Source organism: Molossus molossus, unplaced genomic scaffold, assembly GCF_014108415.1.
Source record: "Molossus molossus isolate mMolMol1 unplaced genomic scaffold, mMolMol1.p scaffold_m16_p_20, whole genome shotgun sequence".
Classification (NCBI taxonomy): Eukaryota; Metazoa; Chordata; class Mammalia; order Chiroptera; family Molossidae; genus Molossus; species Molossus molossus.
In genome coordinates, this window is record NW_023425356.1 from 33891765 (window position 1) to 33914088 (window position 22324).

The 22324-nt window shown below is 53.8% G+C and overlaps 1 protein-coding gene across 1 annotated transcript in view; it reads right to left on the reverse strand.

The window, feature by feature from the left end:
- PLXNA2 (plexin A2) overlaps window positions 1-22324 on the reverse strand; it is a 205189-nt gene that overhangs the window by 23377 nt on the left and 159488 nt on the right. The window contains exons 13-17 of the mRNA XM_036272998.1: window positions 10461-10612; window positions 4234-4351; window positions 2256-2392; window positions 1203-1370; window positions 977-1070 (exon numbers count right to left, since the gene is read on the reverse strand). Coding sequence (XP_036128891.1) covers window positions 977-1070; window positions 1203-1370; window positions 2256-2392; window positions 4234-4351; window positions 10461-10612 — 669 coding nt within the window. The remainder of the gene's footprint in view (window positions 1-976; window positions 1071-1202; window positions 1371-2255; window positions 2393-4233; window positions 4352-10460; window positions 10613-22324) is intronic.

The following is a 22324-nucleotide window of genomic DNA, read 5'->3' on the forward strand; positions in this document are numbered from 1 at the left end:
ATTCCTTTCTGGCCTCAGTTTCCTCCACCGTACAATGAGGGGGGTAGGGGGTGTTGACCCAGAGGATCCCTAGGACCTCTCCAGATCTAGCCTTCCGGCACCCTGTCATTCTGTGTACTTCTGTTCCCTGAGGGAGTCTCCAGCACTCTGGGGATGTGTCAGAGACGAGGGTGGCTAGAGAGCCATCCTCCCTATCTCTGGCTCAGCCAAGTCAATCCCCTGAAGGTCGAAGCAGTAATAATAGCAATTTGTTTAAAAAATAATGGCCATAATTTATAATGCCACCATCTCCTGGACTATAATTATAAATACAATAATGCTTCAGAAAATATTGGCAGAGAAGAGCCACTAGAACAAACTAAAAAATGTATACCCTGTCAGACGTTCTGCTCTTAGGACAAAAAACTTCTTCAAAAATCCATAATGAAAAAAAATTGAATTACATGGCTCTGCACAGAGGATTCAAATAAAACATTCAACCCGATCATCTTAGCAACCCGGCTGGGACTATTCGCATGCAGCAACTAACGTTTATCAAATGCCGGCCTCGAGCCAGCCAAGGGCTGCAGGAGACATTTATAGCTGGGGTGTGGGGAATGGAGGGTCCGAGAGGTTACATGACTTGATCACGGTTGTTTAGCTAACAGATGGCAGTGTCCCGCTTCCGGTCCAGAAGCATCTGGGTCTGGAGTCAGAATTTCTTCACCCTCTCACCACTTGGCTTATCAGACCTCAAAGTGAACATGACATAAAGCAGGGCCCTTTGGTGCTGCATCAGCTCACAAAGCACTCATGATATCACCCGACAAGAAATGATTGTACCATTATGATCACAACCATTGTCAGGCTCAGGTGTTGGGGGACATGATTCCGGGCTCTGTCTTGAGCCAACTTTCTCCTCCTGCCGTCCCTCACGTGACAACACACAGACACGCCACTGGTTTGCCAAGGGCCAGGCAGACTGGGGCTTACTCACATTGACAGATTCTTTGCCATTAAACTTGACTCGGATCCTGGGCTCTTGAATGACATCCAGGTTGAAGCCTGTGATGGTCAGGGGCGTATGGCCACTGGGAAGAAGCAGAGGCTCATTAGGTAAAGGTTCAAACTGTTGCCACCTTGACCTCGGGGACCCTCTCACAAGCCACGATGGAGCCGAGGGGATGGTACCCCGTGGTGTGCTCCTCCACCCCCTGCCTCACCTGGCGATGCTCCACTCCGGCTCGATGCGCTGCACCCGGGGGTCGTCTATGTACTCAAACTGCAGGCTGTTATCCACCCGGGCGCGGTCCACGCTCACAGAAACGGGGACCGGCCCCAGGCCGTTGGAGGATGGTGGTGAGACGCACACAATCTCATTCATTGACCGCCTAATGGGGAGACGGCAGAAGGGGTGTGAAAACAGGCATGGAAATAGGGGTATCTTCTGCTTGGAAAGGGGTTTTCCTGTGTCTGAGGGTGTGGCCAGGACATGTCCTTGGTCTTAGTATACTGTCTACTATGGAACACGTCCTTATCGATGTCTATCAGTGCCCTCTTTACCTGAGACCCAACTCTGGTTCAAGCAGGAGGGAGCAAACTGGAGAAGGGGATTAACGAATGTGAGATGGGGGCTGGGCTTCACCGCTTCACCCTCTTTTCTGGATTTTTCTAGATTATGACTATTTACCTGGTACTTCGAGTCTAATCGTCAGTTAATAACTATCAACGGAGCACCTACTATGCAGAAAAGTGAACACACAGTCCTCATCCCTAGGGAGTTTATGCTCCAAGGATGACATGATCAAATACTGGGCGAGCTGGGTGCTGACCCATGGATTCTTCCAGAATTCTCTCAGGATTCTCTATATTCCCGTGGGATGTATTTAACAAATAGCAAGTGTTCAATTTTTTAGGCCCAAGAGATGCCCTGAGGATGAGCCTGTGTGTTTGCTAAGGGCTGAGGCCATGATGTCTGTGTTTCTCAGGTAACCAAAGTGGGGGCCTCATGAACGCGTGGTGCTGATGGTGACTGGACAGCTCCCCGGTGCCTTTCTTATCGACAGTCCCTTGGCTCTCACTTCTAATTGTTTGCGGAAAGATCCAGCCCGTGATACGTGAGGTGTAAGTTGACTAGTGGCACACATGTGACCAGAATGGTGTTTGGGTCCGGATGTAGCACAACCTAGAGGTGACGTGCAGACGTGTGTGGACGTGCACAGGAACACGCTCACCAGGCCACACAGGGACAGTCTCTTAGTACTGCTTCCACTCACCCATAGAACTCGCAGGTCTGGTTGCCCAGGAACACGGTCACGCTGCTCCCAGCCCCGAGGTGATGGCCTGTGATGGTCACCATGGTCCCTCCCGACTCTGGCCCGCGGATGGGGTTGAGGGACAGCACGGAAGGGTTCTTTGGGAGGAAGCGGAGAAAGGATCACAGCTCAGGTTTTGCCCAAAGGGATGGACCCAGGTTAGATTTAAGGACAGAAGGAGGGACTCTGTCCATGCTTGGAGTAAAGGTGCTTTTCCTGCCCTTTTGAACCCAAAACATTCTCTCTGCCAACCCTGGAGCTGAGACCCTTTCTAAGAAGAGGCTCCGGGCATGTCCAGCGAAGACAGAAAGGGCACGCTTTGGCATTAATCAACTCCCCAGGGAGTCTCATGCCCATAACACTGATGGGAAGGCAGAGGTGACAATGACTAATCTATCAATTAGTTTACAAATTGAGAACAATTTGAAAATGCTTCTCTATCTAGAGCCTGTACTGATTTTTTTGGCACAAAATCAATAGGGCTTAATAAAGCATCCCTGCCTGGATCAGCCACCATGAAGCTAAAGTCCTCCATTAATGGCCTGGGCACGTCCTTCTGGCCCTCCCTAAGCTTGTGAAGGGCACGGCAGTGAGCCCGGTGCAGAGAGCTGTACGTAAATGTTAGACACGCTTCCGCATCCTGTATCCGATACAGTGTATCGGGAGGATGGTCCATTGTTGCCTGGGACTTTTTACTAAGTTCATTACATTGTAAAACTAAGCCTGAAGCTTAAAAGAAATGTCATCAGGCAGCTGACCCAAATCAGGAAGGAATTGCTTCTGAGAGGACAGAGGAACAGAGTGGCAAGTGCATTTCACTGAGCAACTGCACAGACACGAACTAGTCGGCATCGGCCACTCACTAGCCATGAGCCCAGAAGCAAGGTTCTGGGTCACCCTGGGCTTTCGTTTGCTCCTCTGGGCTAAAGGATCCCTACAGCTCCCCACTGCTCTGGCATTCTAGCTCTCTCTCCATCTCAGGCTTCTGTGTCACTTCTCACAGAAACCCAGTCTGTGCAGGAGACGGGGCAGGTTGGGGGCAGGGCGGCCTCGGTTCTCTCCAGTCTGAGAGACAGGAGTACAAGAAACAGGTGCAGACGCCGGACAGGAAGGAGGAGACTGGAAAACCGACCACAAGCAGTAACAATGCTTCAGAGAACAGAATCGCGTGGTTTCACGATTTTTCAAAACTCTTCCCAAGGCTGGTTTGACCCCTCCCCCAGTGCTCACACTTTCGAATGAAGCACTGGATGTGGCCGACATAGGTTAATTGTCAGAAAAGGGACTCAAGGGACCCCGAAGCAGGTTATTGACGCGGCAGGCACTTTGAAGAAAGCCTTGGTGATTTCAGCACCTGTTGCCTGAGCACGAAGAGATGTTTTCAGGTGTGGATGTGTGCATACTTCAATGCAACCACACCAACACACAGAGCGACTCCTGCACACCCCACTCCCGGGACCCTGCAAAGACACACGGTCCTGCAGGACTTCAAGTGACTCCTCTGAATTCCTACTTACAATATCCGTGGCAGAAAGCAAAGCTTGCTGATAAATATAAACCTTGTCCATTAGGTCCCTCAGGTGCTCTGTCTTTAGGCTGAAATTAGGAGAGGACATCACACTGGCAGGGACAAAGGGCAGCCCTTCCCCACTCTGGGAGGTGCTTTCTAAGGTGTGAAATCTAAGAAACACCTGCTTTTGCCATATTTAGAACTCAGACCTTTGGCTCTGTGTACTAACTCTGTGTACTAACAAAGCCGTCACAGCCCTGTTAGTACACATCCACCCCGCTCGAAAAGACGGGCTTGCAAAGTGAGGCCAGATGGTCCCTTTTCTGGTGTCTTGAAGGTGCCTGGCTTGGGAGGAGGTGTGTGGAGGAGTCTGGAAGGAAGTGAGCCCTTGCAGGGAGTCTGTAGCCCTGCCCTGGATCCAATACTCACCACGAAGGTGTACTGCTGATGGGACTTGGTCATGAACTCTGGCTTACACTCGCCGATGCACAGGCGCACCGGCCCGGAGCTAGTTCCCACGAGGGCATGGCCCATTTCACAGACGATCCTGAGGAGAGAGCGAATCTTGGCACGAGCTGGCACCCCGGTGCCGACTGCTCACTGTTGCAATGAATGGTCCTCACACTCTTTCAATGGTGCTAAACCAAGACTTAGCTTGCTGTGTGACCTCGGGTAAAGGGCTTTCCCTCTCTGGGCTTTCATCTTGCATCTGTACAGTGAGAAGTTGGATGCGATCATCTTTAAAGCCCTGCGTGCCTCCAAAATGCTACACTGCCTAATTCTGAACAAGCCTGTAGCACCCAGTGCCCGGTGCAGTGCCTACCACTGGGTGGCTACCCGATATGTCCAACAGAGACATCAAGGTGCAGCAACTCAGTGTTCTTTCCTCTGTGACCAGCCAACATTGCAACTCTCCCTAAAAGAGGGAGTGTGGGCCTATTCGACAAACTGATTCAGCTGTGGTTTGTTTCCTGCAGTGAGTTTTCAAGAGAGACTAGATAATCTGGTGAGACAGTGAGGGCCTGAAACAGGAGCTCAGAGCACAAAGGGAGAAGGGGGGTCCTGCGGCAGCTGGCGAAGGGCGTGGAGGCAGATGAGTTCATTAGGACAGCAGTGGGCACCGGACTCCCACTTAATTAAGGGCTGAGCGCACTCAACCGGTGGCGGAGGCAGTGACCCAGCCCTGGGGTTGGAAGCCATGTCCCACGTTAACAGGAAGCTGGAGGGGAGAGGGAGGGTGGCCTTCTCTCTCATGAAGGGCAGATCAATACCCCCAGTGATGACTTCCTTGGTGCCTGAGACAAGTTACAACACACACATTTAACGACTGGTTGCCTTGGCCACAACTGCAGGCTGGAAGAAATCAGGTTCTTAGGGGGAACTCTTGTCTGGGACTGTAGACATGGGGTACATGGAAAAGAGCCCCACCAGACTCAGCCAAAAAGAACCTGAAGACAGAGACAGAGTCTCCTTTCCTCCCAACACCACACCACGGAAGAGCAGCCTGGCACCCCTGGTAGGTTTGCTTAGTGGGGAGTCAGTAAGAGAACCCACCACCCACCCTGCCCACACTAATCCCCAGCATTATCCTGGCACGGTGGGGAAGATCTGTGTTTAACCTAGTGATGCTATCTCAGCAGCTTCTGTAGGAAGGAAGGTAACTAAACAGAGATTTCATTCTGATGTAATAAAACGTGCATTAAACAAACACACGGCCGCTCGCACACACGGCGTGCGCCGATCTCCATCTCTCCTTCGGAACAGTTAATCCCAAATAAGCACTTTCTCTCCTGGCGAATATTTACTTAACATGCAATAACTGTCTTATTACGTTCAGCATATTAGATTCAACAAGCGAGGACCGGGTGCACAGGGAAGGATCCTCTCCCGTCCCTTTCTCCGTGAATGAATGAATTAATTATGAACCCAGAGTAAAGATGATAGTGATGATCAATTAGTATTTTACACGTAGCTGTCTCCTTAAACCTCATTAGCGGAGCATTTGAGAAGCCTAATTTAGGGTACGGTGTGTGGTTAGCTCAGTTCTGCTACCTGCTCGGAGTAACAATCTCCCATGCTGCCTCCGGGGCCCTAGCGCCTACTGCTGTGTGGGGTCCGGCCACCCCGCGCCCCGTGCCCTGTGCTCCCAAGGAGCTCCAGAGGAGGCGCAGGGTAGAGGGGGGCAGACAAGTCTTCCCTCTCTTCGAATCAGGGCTTTCTTGTCCCCACCCACCCCCCTTGGACAATCTGTGCCGAAGTCATTCTGGAGAAGGAAAGGAGGAAGACATCATGGCAGACTTGAGACCAGGGAACGGAGATATGAGAACGTGTGAAGGTCACGGGCGTATCTGTCCCTTAGGCCACCCCATGGCCTGTCTAGAAGAGAAAGCCTAGAATGGCGGGCAGCGGTGCCTGCGGGGGGTGGACAATGGCCCAGGCCTCTGGGCACTATTTTTTTCTAGAACATTCTTTGCTCAGGGTTCACATTCTAAAAGATAAGCCTTACATGTCAAGCACCTGGGAGGAGGGAGATGGATGGCAGAGGGGCACTGCCCAGGTGTCCAAGGCTGAATGGTGGCAGTTGGCTCCGAATGCCTCACCCAGAAGGGGGTGATGAAGGGGATGGAGGGCGGGGCTGCAGGGAGGGCCCAGAGCCGGACCATTGCAGCCGAGCCCTCCCCCACCTGTGGAATGAGGTGCTTCTTTGGGAGAGTGGGCCGAGGCAGTGGGCGGTAGAAAGGGTCCAGGGTGGTGGGTCTAAGGACTGGGCGAGAGTCCTAAGGAGCCAGCGGCATTGCAGAAGAACGCAAATGCCTTCTGCCTCTTCATCCTTTTCATTCCTGGGACCAGTACCGGCATCCCTGAGTGTGCCAGTTCTAGGCATTTATTCTCTGAGCTCAGGGATACAGGCAGTCAAAGGAACAAGGAAGGGCAGCGGGTGGGAGTGGGGATGAGGGTCAAGCCAAAGCAGAGTCTGCGTTGTCACAGTCATAAGAGCTCAGTTCCCAGGACCGCGTGTCATCTCAGGCTCTCCTATAGGGAGGCTCTTAAAATCTCGAGTTTCTAGACAATGAAACTACGGCTCAGAGATGCTCAGTGGCTCGTTACAACCACGGTTCTGGTAAGCCACAGAGCCACGATTCAAACCCACGTCAGCCCGACTGCAAAGCTCGTGCCTCTGACCACTCCACCTGCTGCCGCTGGGGTTAATGGAATGGCACACGTGTGTTTTGGGAAGGGGACAGGGTGGACCCGGCAGCAATGCTGGGGTGGAGTTGAGGGTGCTGTGGGAGGAGGGGTGGGGGGAGGGAAGACCTGGCTGGGTTCCTAAGGTTCAGAAGCTAACCACCTGTGCCCCCCACTTCCCGGGCTGCAGATGACCACAGGCGGTGGGGTGTACACCACTTCCTCCTTCAGCCTTACGCGTTGGCCAAGTCCCTGTGGTGTTTGATTTCTGGAGGCCTCCTGCCTTCCCTGCCTCTTCCCCGCATCCCTGGTGCCTCCATGTCATTAGGAGACAACAGCTGGAGATGTTTTCTTATAAAGTGAGGAGTTGGACTAAATAACTGTCCAACAGCCATTCAGCTTCAGCATTTGAAGGCTTGGCTCCTCCTGGTTGACAGGGGACTCCTGGAGACACATTAGTGCCACCAATACGCTTTCTAATGTTGGGGACAGGCCCATGGGGCATACACTTTACTCCTCTGACATCCTAAGGACCACAGGCGTGACTGCAGAGATCATCTGTTTCTACATACCTACTTTCCAGATGAGACGGTTGAGGCTCAGGGAGCAAAGTCACTTGCCCAAAGCCTCCTAGCTCATCAACAGCTGACCTTCTGGCACTCAGCAAGCACCCTCACCCCCACACCTGACCCCTCCCTTAAACTGGCCTGGACAGCGCCTTTCCTGGACGAGTGTGCACCTGGGGTGAGGATTAGGTATGCGCATCTAACATCCACCCAGCTCTGGCTGAGTTTACAGGTGCAGTAGATAAGAGGGAGGCAGTCTGAGGACCAGAGCTGAGTCCATATCACACAGAACCCCTGTCCCAGGACCAGCTGAGTTGTAGCCTGAACCTGCACCCCACTACCCGGAAAACGTCCTGTGATGGAATCCCCTCGCCCTCCACTCCTGTGGGGGTGCTGATGGCAGGGGTAAGCGGGGCCCTTTAACTGACATGAACCTAATTGCTGAGTGATAGACGGCAGGCACAAGCATATGGCGAGGCATTACTGTGCCTGCTAATCCCGCCCACACCCGGGACTCTGCACCACGCCCAGTTAGCCAAATTCATCTCCTGCAGACATCTGTAATGATTGTGCCTGCTGCTCCCCGCCCGGGGTGGAGGCTTTAACGACGCTAACAAACTCTGAAACCTTGAGAGCGGTAATGAGCCTGGCACGGCTGGAAACCAGGGCTGCATCCAGCCAAGGCTCCGAGTGTGCTCGCCACCTCCGGCCTGCCCTGCGCCCCGAGGCAATGGTGGTGCTTTCCTAGGCCGACCACCAGCCTTGGCAGGGACCCCTGGTGACCAGTCACCTCCCCAGGCTCCGTTCATATCCTCACTTCCGGTTTCTATCAGGACTTTCTTCCCCATGGGCCCGAAGGAGTGCTGAGCATTTGATTTCGTAGATAAAACTACTTCCTGCCTGGCCAGTGTAGCTCAGTGCTTGAGCATCGACCCATGCACCCGCACCGAGAGGTCGCTGGTTTGATTCCCAGTCAGGGCACATGCCCAGGTTGTAGACCCAGTCCCCAGTGGGGGGCATGCAGGAGGTGGCCAATCGACGTTCTCTCTCATCGATGTTTCTCTCTCTCTCTTTCCCTCTTCCTTGCTCTCTCTCTAAAATCAATAAAGAAAAAAAAATTAAGGAAAAAAAAAACTACTACCTTACATTTGTATGGCATGTTACAGACTCCATTTTCTCATTTTCCTGAATTTTCCTCAAAACTCCTGCAGCAGGAATCATGATTTCCCTTAGGCTGATGAAGGTCAGAGAGACCGAACAGTCTGCAAAGGTCTCAGGGCTGGTCCGGAGAGAAACCAGGACTCAGAACACCTTTCAATCCAAGTCTCACGTCATGTCCATGTCCAGCTGCCCAAGCTCTTCTTACCTCAAAGCCTTACCCCTCACTCACCCAACACCCTTCCTTTGGGTTCCTGTGGCATCTGGGGCCCCAGGTGGCTTTGGGTCAGTGGGACCAACTGTGTAGCCCAGGCTGGCAGGGCACTGGTGTCCGGAAAGGCCTTGCCTGTGGGCATCGCTGCGGCTGTCCCGGCTCCCGCCCCATCGGCTCTCACCTCCTCTCTGGCTCAGAAGGACTTATGTGACATCCCCGTCCCCTCCCTCATCTCTTTCCTCCGACCTGCACTCCTGGCGGGCATAACACTGCCACTGAAGGATCAGATAGGAAGGTCGGAAGGTCGGAAGGTCTGAAGGATCGGGCCAGCTCTGCTCCGCTGCTGCTGGCAGGGGTCACACCCAGCCTCAGGGTCTGGGAGTTCGCCCTTCTCACGCTGACCCAGCCCTGGCCACACTGGAATCAGGCCCCTGACCGTGGAAGCCACATTCTGGAGATTCATGGAATTTCCAGGCCGCTCTTACCCCGGGGTCTTGCCCCAGGAAGGCAAGGGGCCTGGACGAGGAGTCAAGAGACTCAAGTTCCAACTCTGTCTCGGCCACTTATGCTCTGAGTGACTGGGAAAGTCCTTCTGCTTCTCTCTCGCTTTGTAAAATGACGATAACAATATGTACTTGTGGAGTCCTGACCAGTGAAAAATGAGATAATGGATGTGAGTGCTGATAAAAGAAAATGATGTCATTTTCGTGGTTGCTACTAAAGGCTGGCTCTGGGGAGCTCTGAGGGAGGACCCGAGGCTGCAGCGGGCACAGCTTAGGGAGAGAGGCCCCACCCCCACACCGAGCTCTCGGTCAGGTTCCCAGGACCCCTTGCAGAGGGAGCTGTGTTGTCCGCGGAACCAGGGCGACTTGATCAGACTTTATCTGACCAATGATGCAGAGTGATCTGGCTGCTCCCTTCCCTTTCTCCTGTGAACAAGAGGCACCCCTCCTTCCACCCTCCCGCCCCGGCCTCCTGCCCGCCTCCTGCCCACCAGCTCCACAGTGGCTGCCACTGCCAAATGAACACCCCAGATTGGAACATATGTCACTCCCAGAGCCCCGTGCGCCAGTCCGCTGCTACACGCCTCTTTTCTAATTTCCAGCTGACATTTCCCTTAGTGAAATAAATGAATTTGCTCCGGCGGAGGCCCTGCTCGGATTAAGCTGCTGTCAGAGCCCCAGGAGCCAAACAAATTGTTGCCCATGGCCCACCTTGCATGATGCATTCCAATGGGGCCTGGCAGGGAGGGGCCAGGGAAGAGGAGGAGGAGCCTGGGCTGGTTGGGAACCACTCACTCATGGCCCCGGGGGGAGGCGACAACTGACTGGGGGCAGCATTGCGCAGGGACCCCTGATGCCAGAGCAGCCAGGGAACAGGGACAGGACCCCGGGTGGGCTTCTGGGGGCAGGGTCCACTGGAAAAGGGAGATGGGAAATGAATAGTGGAAAAGTCCCAGAGAAAGGAGAGGGTGTCCCTGCCCGCCCAGAAGCTCCCCCGGGAAAAGGGCGGCCAGAGCAGGCTGGACTCACTGCTCAGCGACGATGTAACCCCCCGGCAGGGGTGTGCAGGGCACCCCAGCCACCTGCACGTGGTGAGCAATCTCGGAGAAGTCCAGGCCCAGGTTGACGCCGTGGATGGTCACGCGGGTCCCTCCTTCGGGCGGTCCGGACACCGTCAAAATCTGTGGGAGGGAATGGGATGAGCACCTGTGGGCCCAGGAGCGGAGGCAGCTGCGTCCGCCGCCTCCCTGAGGGAGGCCTGGGGACGCTGATGGACACCAGGAAGCTGTGTGAACAGAGTGTTTTCTCCACTTTTCGGCTCGTCTAGGATCCCGGCGTCGTGTTTCATACCCCTTCCTGGGGTCTTTTGGTCATGAACTCTTCATCCATTTGTTACAAAGAAACCAGGGAGTACTGGAGTCTAGGCAGAAAGTCATTGCTGGAGAAGCGTCTCTAATTCACTAGCTGCCTGATTGCCATCAAGTCACAGGATCTCCCTGAACCTCAGTTCTTCGTGGTGAAAGGGGGACAGTCATCTCTACTAGCCCCGCCCCAGCCCCCGCCCCCGGCTCCAGAGTACCAAACAGGGTGTTTGGGAGCATTCTGTACACAGAGAGACCTGCGTAACTGCGAGGTGCTGTTATGGCCACTCCTGTGCGCTAGCTGGGAACAGAATGAGGAAAGCACCGGAAATATGCCCTCAAGGGGCTGACGGTCAAGAGGGGGAGACAGAGGCCTTACTCAGTGCTGCTGCCTGGCGCGCAGTGACAAGGTGTACTCGGAGGGGAAGCTGGGGGACCCCTAGGAGCCCGAAGGCAGGGAGCTGCAGGGGAACAGATGGGGCTCGGGAAAAGTGCAGCTCTGAGATCCGACAGACTCCAGGCAGCACGTCCCCCGTGGTCCGCAGTTACCAGAAGTAGAAGGATGTCAGAGCAGAACGCAGTCCTAAGCAGGAACAGAACTCCGGAACTGGAAGGGGACTTGGGTGTCCTAGTCTAAGGTACTTGCAAACCTAAGCACATAGGTGTAAGAAAGCCCAGGGCTCTCTTCACTAGGGTAAGAAAGGCGAGACGGGGAGGGAGGAGGTTGGTCAAGGACAACAGTCCACAAGACTCTCCAGGTGGGGCCTCTGGGCAGAGAGCTGCAGCCTTGGTCCCTTGGTCACTGGGGCCCTCTGGGGTATGTGCTGATGGGGCTGCCAGTGGGCAGGAGTCAGGGTGCCCCAGGGCACAGATGACAGGTGAAAATGCCGTCCAAGGCTCTGCAAACTCTTCCCGCCTCCTGCCTCCCTACATAGGCTCTGCCCTCTACCTGTGACATGGGCACATGAGTTCTGCTACCAGCTCCAACATGGATCCCCAGGCGACCGTGGACAGTTGAGATGATGGTGGGGATGAGGTCTAGGGCAGGCCCTCTGAACTGGACTGGAACTCCCTCAGACCCCCTGACCCCACCGGCCCCTGCAGGCCTCCCTGGTACAGGCTCCCTCCTTCCTTGTCAGCCCAGGCCCTGCACACTCTCCTCCGGGACTCATTTTACCCGGGTCGCCTTGTCGATGGCTCTGACTCCCTTTTCTGGGATTACAATATCCCACCTGAATAAAAATCAACCAGATTCATGAAATGAATCAATGGAGGGAGAGTGGTGGGACTCAGGAGCACCTCTGTGTGTTGGTGTGAGGGGGTTGGGGCGGGGCAGTTTGGAGAGAGAGGAGCTGGCACGAGGAACAGTCACCCACCGTTCTTCTGTCCCTGGGGATCTAGAAATAACCAATACTCAATCTTGGCTCTTCCCCTCTCCCCGGCACAGTGTCCTCAGGTACCCTGGCCTCCCGGACAGTGGACAGTGCCAGATGGGCCCCTGTCAATGAGGACCAGGGAAAGGGCTGCTTCCCTGCCCGCAGGGATCACCTGTGGGGAAGAATTTGCTTTAAGCAAACTTGAGCTTCCGGTTCTCCTTTGATCTACTTGGAATGAGCTCAGCTGAACCCCCACCCCCACCCCATGGCAGGGACCCACCTACCAAAACAACTGACAAAACTGCTGATTAGCTCACTCTCCTTCCCCCACTTTTATTTTTAAAAATGCATTCTTTTGCTCACTGCAGTTAATTACAACCTTTCAGAAAAACTGTGAAATGAAATATTTCTGGAAAGCTTAAAAATATTTGCAGCTTACAGGTAGCATGTAGAGATTGTACTGTGAGAACGCAGTGGTGTTGGCAGATGCCCTGGGGCAGCTTCCTCAGGCTGGTAAGTCATTGGAGAGTCCCCTTCCTGCACTTAAGGGTCAGGGCACTGAGCGTCCCCTTCCCACGTTTAAGGGTCAGGGTCAGAGACATGGTCATGGGTACTGAGCTGCTCAGGAGAAAGACTAAATAATTTGTTAGCAAGTTATGATCTTGGCATAAAGACACATGTCAAAGAGATAGAGAGTTCGGGGTGTGGGGATGCCAGCCTGATGCCTTCTGACCCAGCTACCAGCAGCTGGAATGCAGACCCGGAGGACCAGAGCCCCTGAGTCACTGGAAAGCACCTGTGGGATGCTGGGTCCCTGTGGCTCTTCTTCCCCGTGTGGCACATCTATGTGCTGGGTGGCCAGCACTTGGGGCAGGTGGCAGGGGAGTTTGGGGGTGAGAGGAGTTTGGGGGTCAAGGCACTCAGCAGCCATCATACTCCAGGGCTTACGTCTTCCTTGTTTAAAACAAAAGTGACGGGGTGGAAGTCTGGATTTCCCAAACACAGATGAGGTGGTGAGCATTTGATTTGCAAGAGAATTCCCAATGCCTCCATTACTGATGACTTCCAAATCTACACTGTTGGCTCAGACCTCTCTCTCGAGCTCCATATCCATATATCTAGTTGCTACCGGACATCTCCACTTCCACATGCGTGTCCCTCGGGCACCTCAGATTTCACCATGTTTAGAAATGAACACTTCCTTGCCCTGGCCAGTTTGACTGAGCGGTTGAGTGTCGGCCTGCGGCCCAGAGAGTCCGGGGTTCAGTTCCCGCTAGGGGCACGTACCACACACACCCCAAAAAAGAAATGAACCCTTAATTTATCTTCCTTCCACCTCTAACCCGATTCTTCTCCCAGATTCTCTTTCAAGGTTTATGAAGTCACAGTGCACCCAGCCTGGAATCTCGTGAGCATTTTCCACTGTTTCCTTTCCATCACCAACCACGTATAATATATATAACACATAATATATAATGCATATATTATAATAAGAACAGGCATGACCAGTTTTTATTCCCAGGTGTCTTTGGAATCTGTGCTCTGCTCTGCATTCCAGACGAGGTGATAAGCAGGGCTCCACCACCTCTCACCCACAGGAAGAGCCGGACCCCATGTCCTTCCCTTACATCTGACTGCCAGGGTGACCTTCGTGAACAAGTACTTGATCAGGTCACGGCAATAATCACTGTCAAGGACCTGTCCTTCAGGTTCTGATCTTTGTGACTTCTTCAGCCACACCTGTCATCCAGGGGTTCTTGCACACACACACACACGCACACACGCACACTTTAAATTCGCCGGGCCTTTGCACATGTCATTGCTTTCCCTTAGCTTACAAATCAGAGAGTCAGGTGGAGATGTGGGCTCAGAGTACAAAGGGACAGAGGAAGGTGTACCGCTACCTGGTGGCTTCCAGGTGAGACTGACTGTAAGGCCTTGATGTCTGTGTGGTGGTCTGGAGTGGCAGAAACCCAGGCATGATGCTTTCCTATTTCTTCCCAGGACCAGATGCTGGGAGAGGCTACAAAGGTGAGGCTTGATGGGAAAGGATCCATTCTCTGGAGAAGGAGTAAGTAGGATCCCATTGGGACACCTCCTCAGTCCAGGCAGCTGCAGGGTCCCAAGCCCACCCTAGAGACTGACGCCAAGACTCTTAAAAGCAGCATCAGACACCAGTGGAGCCCTCACAAAGCCTGGCTCTCTTGGGAGCCAAGTCCAGCCATTCCACCCGGGGAGGTTGGTAGGGTCCCCGTTACTGTTGCAGAACTCCAAGGAAGGCTTTGCCTCCTGCCTTGCGGACCTGGACGGTGTGCGGGCCGCAGCGGAAGGGAGAGCTTTGCTCCCAGAGGCGACGGCGAGCTGGCAGGTGGAGTTATACAGAGCCCCCCAGGGACGGGGGAAAGATATGGCCCGGGTGGTCGTCAGAGCCACGCGTCTTAGCGTCCAGGTTCGGGAAGCCCTTGGGCTGCTGCCCGCCCTGGGTAGAGAAGAGAGACCGCTGGCACCAGGCAGCGCTGTGCAGGAAGACAGCAGCCTCTGGCGCCACGCAGGCTGGAATCGGAAGTCCAGCTCCCACACTCACGGGCTCCGTGCCCTTCGGTCTCAGTGTCCTCGACAGAAACAGATGCTTGCCTCCCAGGGACGCTGTGAAGGTGAAGCGGGAGCATCTGGAAGTCCCTCACGTGATGGTGGTCTACAGAGCAGGCCTTGCAAACCAGCCGTCCCCTTCCCCGTGTTCCCCGCACCTGTGCCTTCCTAGGTCACAAAACGGGGCGGTGGTGTTGGCTGGGAGCTTAGGGAGGACGGGTGTTCCCACGGATCTGGAAGGAGGACACACGGACCAGAAACACACGACTTAGACGCTGGGGGACCCCGTGGAGAGAGGTGCCGTGGCTGACTGGAGAAAGCCTGGAGGCCTGGGCCGGGGCTGGGCGGAGCGGCTGAGCTGAGAGCAGCCTCGGCTCCGGCGGATCGCGCACAAGCACGTTCTGGGCCACGCGTCACCCTTTCTCCCGGAATTCATTCGGGGGCCCGCCGGTCCCATCTAAAATGGTCTACATCCGCCCTGGCCGCTTTGGCTCGGCGGTTAGAGCGTCAGCCTGCGGACCAATGAGTTGTGGGTTCAATTCCAGTCAAGGGCACGTACCTCACTGCGGTTCGTCCCCGGCCCTGGTTGGGGTTGTGTGGGAGGCAGCCAGTCGATGTGTCCCTCTCACATCAATGTTCCTCTCTCCCTCCCTCCCACTCTATCTGAACAAAAGTGGAAAAATATCCTCTGGTGAGGAGGGAAAAGTAAATAAATAAAATGGTCTACACCCCTTCCTCCTTCCCTTCTCACCCCCCGCCCCTTGGCTATTAGCCATTCTGGGGTTGGCACAGCGCTTCACCAACAAACTCAATGAATTCTTTCAAGAAAGTAATTCTGAATGAGACACCCACACAAACAAATGATTTTACAGTTTGGGCTGAGTATGAGTGTGTGTGTGTGTGTGTGTGTGTGTGGAGGGGGGGTGGAGAGAGGGAAAAGAAAGCTGAAAACCTGTCAAATCAGCTGGCAAGATCTTTAGGTATCGACTAAGTTCAGCCCCATGCTTTGTAACATATTATAACGTGGACCAGAAATCTATTCGAATCTATTCTCTGTGGTCCTCAGAAGTCACAGCCAGAGTAAGGGGTGAGGGAGAGAGGATCCCAGAAGCAGCTGCTGTTGCTGAGCAGGGTGAAGGGGGTACTGAAGGTCTCCCCTAGGTTCTGTGCTGGCTCCTGTGGGCACCTGTTGCCTCCCCACCTCCCTGAGCTCTGGTTCAGCTCTCATTAGGAAGTGTGTTCCTAGGGAGAGGTCAGGGCCCCACGGCATGACGGCCTAAAGGCCATGGGCATTTGACATGCCCATGAAGCAGGGCCACCTACCCCTGGTGCAAGGCTCGGCCGCAGAACCTTCTCCTACACCCCCACCGTTCTTTGTGAACGTTCCCAGGACACCTGGGCCCACACAGGACTCAACTGCTTTTTCCCCACTGGGTCAATAACTACCTTGGGACAGGGGCTCTCTTGCGTTGGCTTAGCAACCTAAACTAACACACTGCCTTGATAAACATTCCCAGCTTTTCGTTCCTGGGAAACGCAGGTCTCCACCAGATTCTGGAACTAACTTTTTTTTTTGTTTAATCCTCACCCGAGGACATTTTTGCATTTATCTTCAGATAGAACTGGAGAGAGAAGGAGGAAGAGAGAGAGAAACATTAAAGTGAGAGAGACACATCAACTGGTTGCCACCCATACGACCCCAATTGGGGCTGGGGATAAACTACAACCGAGGTACGTGCCCTTAGCGGGAACTGAACCCGGGTTTCTCTGGTCCATGGGCCAACGCTCCAGCTACTGAGCCAAACCGGTCAGGGCCAAAGTGTGTTCTTTCATGGAGGTGCCTATGTGTTGCTTGGGAGTGATGCTGTCTTTGAACATCAGAATCATCAAGGAGCTCTTCCTGTAATCTCCTTCCTTCCTTTCTTTCTTTTCTTTTCTTTTTTTTTTTTTTTTGGTATGTGCCCCTAGTAGGAACTGAACCCGGGACTCTCTGGTCCGCAGGCCGACACTCCAACCACTGAGCCAAACCGGCCAGGGCTCCCTTCCTTTCTTTAAGCCAATCTCTGCTGTGATTCCTCATCGAACGGACGACGGAACAGCTGCCCCCTCATCAGACATCTTTCAGAGGCTGCAGACGGCAACCATGTCACCCCTGGCCTTCACTCCTGGGATTCTCGTGGCTTCTGTCCACAGAGCTTGTGTTCTAAACCCCTTGATCATTTGAGATGCTTTCCTTGGACCTCGGAGCTGCATGCATCCCCCGAGAGGGGAATGACCCCAGGTAGGCTTGCGGCTTGAGCAAAGGCTGCCCGACGTGCAGCAGGAGGGTCTGTGCTGATGACTTCCTGCCCTTGTTGCGCAGACATTCACCAGGCTGACCCCTTGGTGTCTTCTCCGTTCTTTCTTTCCTCTCCGAGGTTTCTTCTCTCATTTTAGGCACCTCTCACCCTGCTATTCTCTCCTCCTTAAAGAAACCTTTATCTGCATCTTAAGGGGGCAGTAGCTTCTGTTATTACCTTGCCTTAAGAGTACTTGCTTTTTAATTGGCTGCAGAATAAAGTGTGTGTCTCTTTGCAGGATTCTGATGGAAAATGTGGGAAACACATCAGGGCAGAGGGTTCCGTTCCGCAGCCTTAAACCCTGTCTGAGAAGCAGTCGCTGACCATGATCCGGTATAAAGGAGGCTAGTGTGAGTCCCGGCCAAGGACTTCTTTATCTGTTCATCTTGGGCCAGGATGAGCAGGCCAGAGGATGTGGGGTGAGGCTGGCATGTGCTGATGGCAGGGGACTGCCCTGGAGAGTCCCGTGTCTGCTGGGTACTCTAGCGCCTCCGGAGCCTGGGTTTGGAGAGCCACTTCCCGCCCACCCAGACCCCACCTGCCCCACCGAGCCCTGGGCGGCACTCAAGCACCCTGGCCAGATCGGTATTCCTGCCAGACTGTGTCATGTTTGTTTCCCCCGTGGGTGCCGTGACCTGGAAAGCAGCCTCGGCGATGCTGTACTTGCCCTGATTCTCGCAGCCACTAATTGAGCAGCTCGGAGGGAACTGTGCCACAGAGCCGCCCAGGGCAGCGCAGCGCAGCCGGTTAATTACAGCTGGAGCGCTCCGGTGGGCTGCGCCCGGCCGTGGCGGGGAGGCGCTGGAGGCCGGGGCTCCCAAGTCTGGGGAGCGTGGAGGTGGAGGGCATTCCTGGGACCCCGGGAGCCTTGCAGGGGTGGAGTGGGTCCCCTGACAGGATCGGGGCTCAAAGAATCAGAGGAGGACCCCTTCTTGGTGGCCAACTCACAAAGCCTGCTCCCATCCTGGAGCCCCTTCCTCCGGTTGTGTCTCTCATCTGATGGACACCGTGGGAGAAAAGACAGAAACCCGGCATCGGCTCCGGGTTATTGAAGATGCTGATAATGATGACGGCCGTTTTTTTCACTCATTAAGTACGTATCATGAACCAGGAATTGTGCCAAAGGCTTTACATATTTGATCCCACTATTAGCTCAAAACAAACTGTGGCACAGTTTGAGGGAGGTATGATTATCATCGCCCTCGTATAGATGGGGAATAGTGCTCCAGGGAGGGTAAGTCACCTGCTCGAGGTTGCACAGGGAGTGGCAGAGGCCGGCCAGGTCTATCTCACCACACACTGCCTGAGCTGACCTCCTCCCACCCTCGGTGGGTGGTCAAGCCACAGTCTGCCCGTGGGCTCCCTCTGCCCGTGGGCTCCCTCTGCCCAGGTCCCCATTCCTTCTCCCTCAGCGAAGTCCATGCTGCGGCTTTCCAACTTCTGGAGTCGGCTTTGCTAGCCACTGCCCTCTCTCCAAACTTCTCAGCTTCCCCCTCCCTCCTTGCTGCCCCTGTCCCTGTGAATGTCCACTGCCCCGTGACCTTGCCCCTTTGTCACCTCTCCCTGTGCATGTCCCATCTCCCCAAATGGTGCTGGGGGTTGGGACACCTGGCTTCCTCCCCATCTCTGCAGCAGGCTGACACCAGAGGCTAGTGCCTTCCCTGCCTCCCACCCTGTGGGTTGAGAGTTGCATTCGTCTAAGTGAGCCCAGGAAAGGGTTAAGGATAGTCTGCTGCTCAGACATGGGGCTCTAGAACCAAGTAGCTGACTCCTAGTTCTGAAACTTACTAGCAGTGTGACCTCAAGAAAGATATCACACCTCAGAGCCTTGCTCTCCTCATCTGTGAGACGGGGCTGATAGTAATGACAGCTCTACCTTATAAAGTGATTGTGAGGTCTGAGTGAACATACCTAAGGTGTCAAGCCAGTGCTGGGTGCCAGGTAAGCACTCAGTGACTCTTAGCTGTTATTTTTTTCATTATTGTTTTATGAGTAAGAAATCTGGGCAGAAGCGGGCTAGCTGAGGTCCAGAGGAACAGTGGCTCTGTTTTCTTTTCTTTCTTTTTTTTTAATTGATTTTAGAGAGAGGAAGGGAGGAAGGGAAAGAGAGAGGGAGAAACACTGATGTGAGAAAGAAACATCGATTGGCTACTTCCCACATGCGCCCTTACTGGGGATCGAACCTGCCACCTTTTTGTGTAGAGGATGACACTCCAACCTACTGAGCCACGCTGGCCAGGGCAAGTGGCTCTGTTTTTACAAGCATCCTATGTGGGTGAGCCTCTGGGTATTTACTGTTTTTGGAGGGGACTCAGGGGAGGGACAGACAGCATGGGATGAGTGGCTGGTGTGCAGACTGTCCAGCATGGTGTCGGCAGCCTCTCTGAGGGGCCTACCCAGCCCTTGCCATGTCCCCAGCAGGCTGTCTGCACCCTAGACTGGGTTCTTCAGAGAAGACAGGAGAGACTGACATCAGAGCCTCTCAGAGCAGCCAGGGGAGGGGGCCCCAGAAAAGTCGCTCCAGGAGGGAGCATCCCTGACCGATGGTCATGCTGTGTATCGAAGCTCCTGTTTCTGAGATTGGATCAGGATGGCTCTGCACCAAGCAGCCCTGTGTCCTTAAAACAAGCCAGTGAGGACAAGTCTCAGTGTGCAGACAGCTCATCCTCTCCCGACTGAATCACTCCTTTCCCGTTGCTTAGAGTTCCCCGGACTGTGGGGAGCAGTGATGCCAGCTTTGTACCGGCAAATGCTGATCCCATCCTGGATCCCAGACACCTGGATGCTGATCCAAGGGCCACATCGGCACATTCTTTCCCAGCCTGGTGTGTGTGTGTGAGCGCGTGTGCCTGGGTGTGCACATGGGCGTGCAAACTCTCCCCCAACGTGGTGTGAGCCTGTGTGTGCAAAAGGGCGTGCAAACTCTCCCCTAACTTGGTATGTGTGAGCCTGTGTGTGCAAAAGGGCGTGCAAACTCTTCCCCAACTTGGCGTGTGTGAGCCTGTGTATGCATATAGGTGTGCAAACTCTTCCCCAACTTGGTGTGTGTGAGCCTGTGTGTGCAAGAAGGCATGCAAACTCTCCCCCAACTTGGTGTGAGCCTGTGTGTGCAAAAGGGCGTGCAAACTCTCCCCTAACTTGGTATGTGTGAGCCTGTGTGTGCAAAAGGGCGTGCAAACTCTTCCCCAACTTGGTGTGTGTGAGCCTGTGTATGCATATAGGTGTGCAAACTCTTCCCCAACTTGCTGTGTATGAGCCTGTGTGTGCATATGGGCATGCAAACTCTTCCCTAACTTGGTGTGTGTGTGTGTGTGTGTGTGTGTGTGAGCCTGTGTGCACATGGGGTGCACGCTCTTCACAATAGGCTAGAGCCCAGCTGCTGGCTTTGCAGAAATCTATGGCATTGGCGGTGCCAGCTCCCCTGCCCGACGTGAATCCTTGCTGGCTGTCTTAGCTGATAGTACATTCGAAACCTAATTGTTATCTCAGCAGAGTAACTCCATTATTCATCTTGACACCATCCCCCGTTAGCTGTTTGTTGCAGTGATGTTATATTAATGAGGCCTGCAAATAAATGAACGGAGATCAGAGTGCTGACTTGTTTCTCAGGAAAGCTGGCTGACTTATGTTTTATTTGCTGGGAACTTTGCAGCGAGTCACTCTGGCTCTGGGTAGGTGGCTTCTGGCCTTTCCTGCAGAGGCTCGAGGCTGCCTTACAGAGAAATACTTGTAACTGTCCAGCTCCCCAAACAGTTTCATAAATGCATTTGCATCTGAGGGAATCCAGGAGGAAAACAAATATCTACTTTAAATTATTTGGGCAAGAAGGGAGTAGGAGGAAGCAAGAGCGATAGGTCATCTCAAATGACTACAGTAGCAATAATGATTTAGGTTTGGTTTTGGAAGGCGGTGTGCACGGTTTTCTACAATGGGTTTTCTTTCCCAGTTGCATGTACCTAAGATCATGTTAAAGAGGATGTATTCCCCTGAGCAGGAGCTAGTGAGGTGTGAGTGAAGTTACTGAGGTTGAAACATTTACGAAGTAAAAGCTGGTCAGCAGAGAGACAAGAGCAGAACCAGTACCCGTGTGACCTGGCATGAATATGCCTTTACTGGGTGACGTGGTGGGTGACTTCAGAAACACACAGGAACGTTCTTTGGGACTCAAATGGTGGTAAGTTCCTGGTCACTCCTGAGGACTCCAGCCCTGGGGACTCACCCTGTGCAGTTCAGTCCTGCTTTGCCATTACTTCACCGATTTCTGTCCTCACCTGCAGGCGTGAACCACCTGGGCCCCTCCTCCAGGCTCATCCATCAAGCTGAGATGCTTGAGAGGTCAGAGCTTAACCACCATCTCCTTCATAGAGACAACCAGAAGCCAACACATCGAGTCTGGTGGCTTCCAGAAACATGCATTAAGTTATATCTGCCCGAGACTGGCAAGAAGTGATATCCCTAAGCTGAAACACACCCCAAAATGCTCTTCCTGTTTTCCCCCACCTCAGAGAGATATGTGTGAACCTAGTTATGTTAAACAAGACTGGTGAAGGTTATTTTAAGGCTCAATAGAAAGGGTAGTCAAGGTTCCCAGTTTGGCAACTCCTTGGCCCAGGTGTTTCTGATACACCTGGGGTGGGGTGAGGTGCAGAGGTAGGGAAAACCCCTCCATCCCGTCTGACCAAGAGAGGTCACATGGATTGGTGGGAGAATTATGTTCTGGAGTCAGAGGCCTGGTCTTGAGTTTGTTCTGCCACTAAGCAACGCGTGACTGTCAGCAAACTGTTCACTTCCCTAAGCACTGCTTCCCCAACTCTTAAATGAAGCTAATTAGAGCCATCTTGCAGAATTCTTAGGGGGAGTGGGTATGCAAAGTACACAGGTCCCGGCACACAGTAGAGTCTCGTTAAAGACAAGCTGTTATTGCTAAGACTCCCAGAACTAGGAAGCAGCTTGTCTGCTCATGCCCCTGGCCTGAAGTTGTGTCCTCGGTAGATGTGGAGACCTAGGACCCTGCTGCAGTCTCTTTCTGAATGGAGACAATTGCAAAGGGTGCAGGTGAGAAGTTTCTGTCTCAGGCCTTTGCAGAAAGCAGACTGGCTGCAGGGCACGCAGTTTCCAGCCTCTTCTAGGTGGCCGATGTGCAGAGACAGGCTGGGGTTCTACAGAGGGAGGCTGCATGATCCCGCCTCCTCACCTGGACTAACTTATCCAGTGAGAACTTCCGGGCC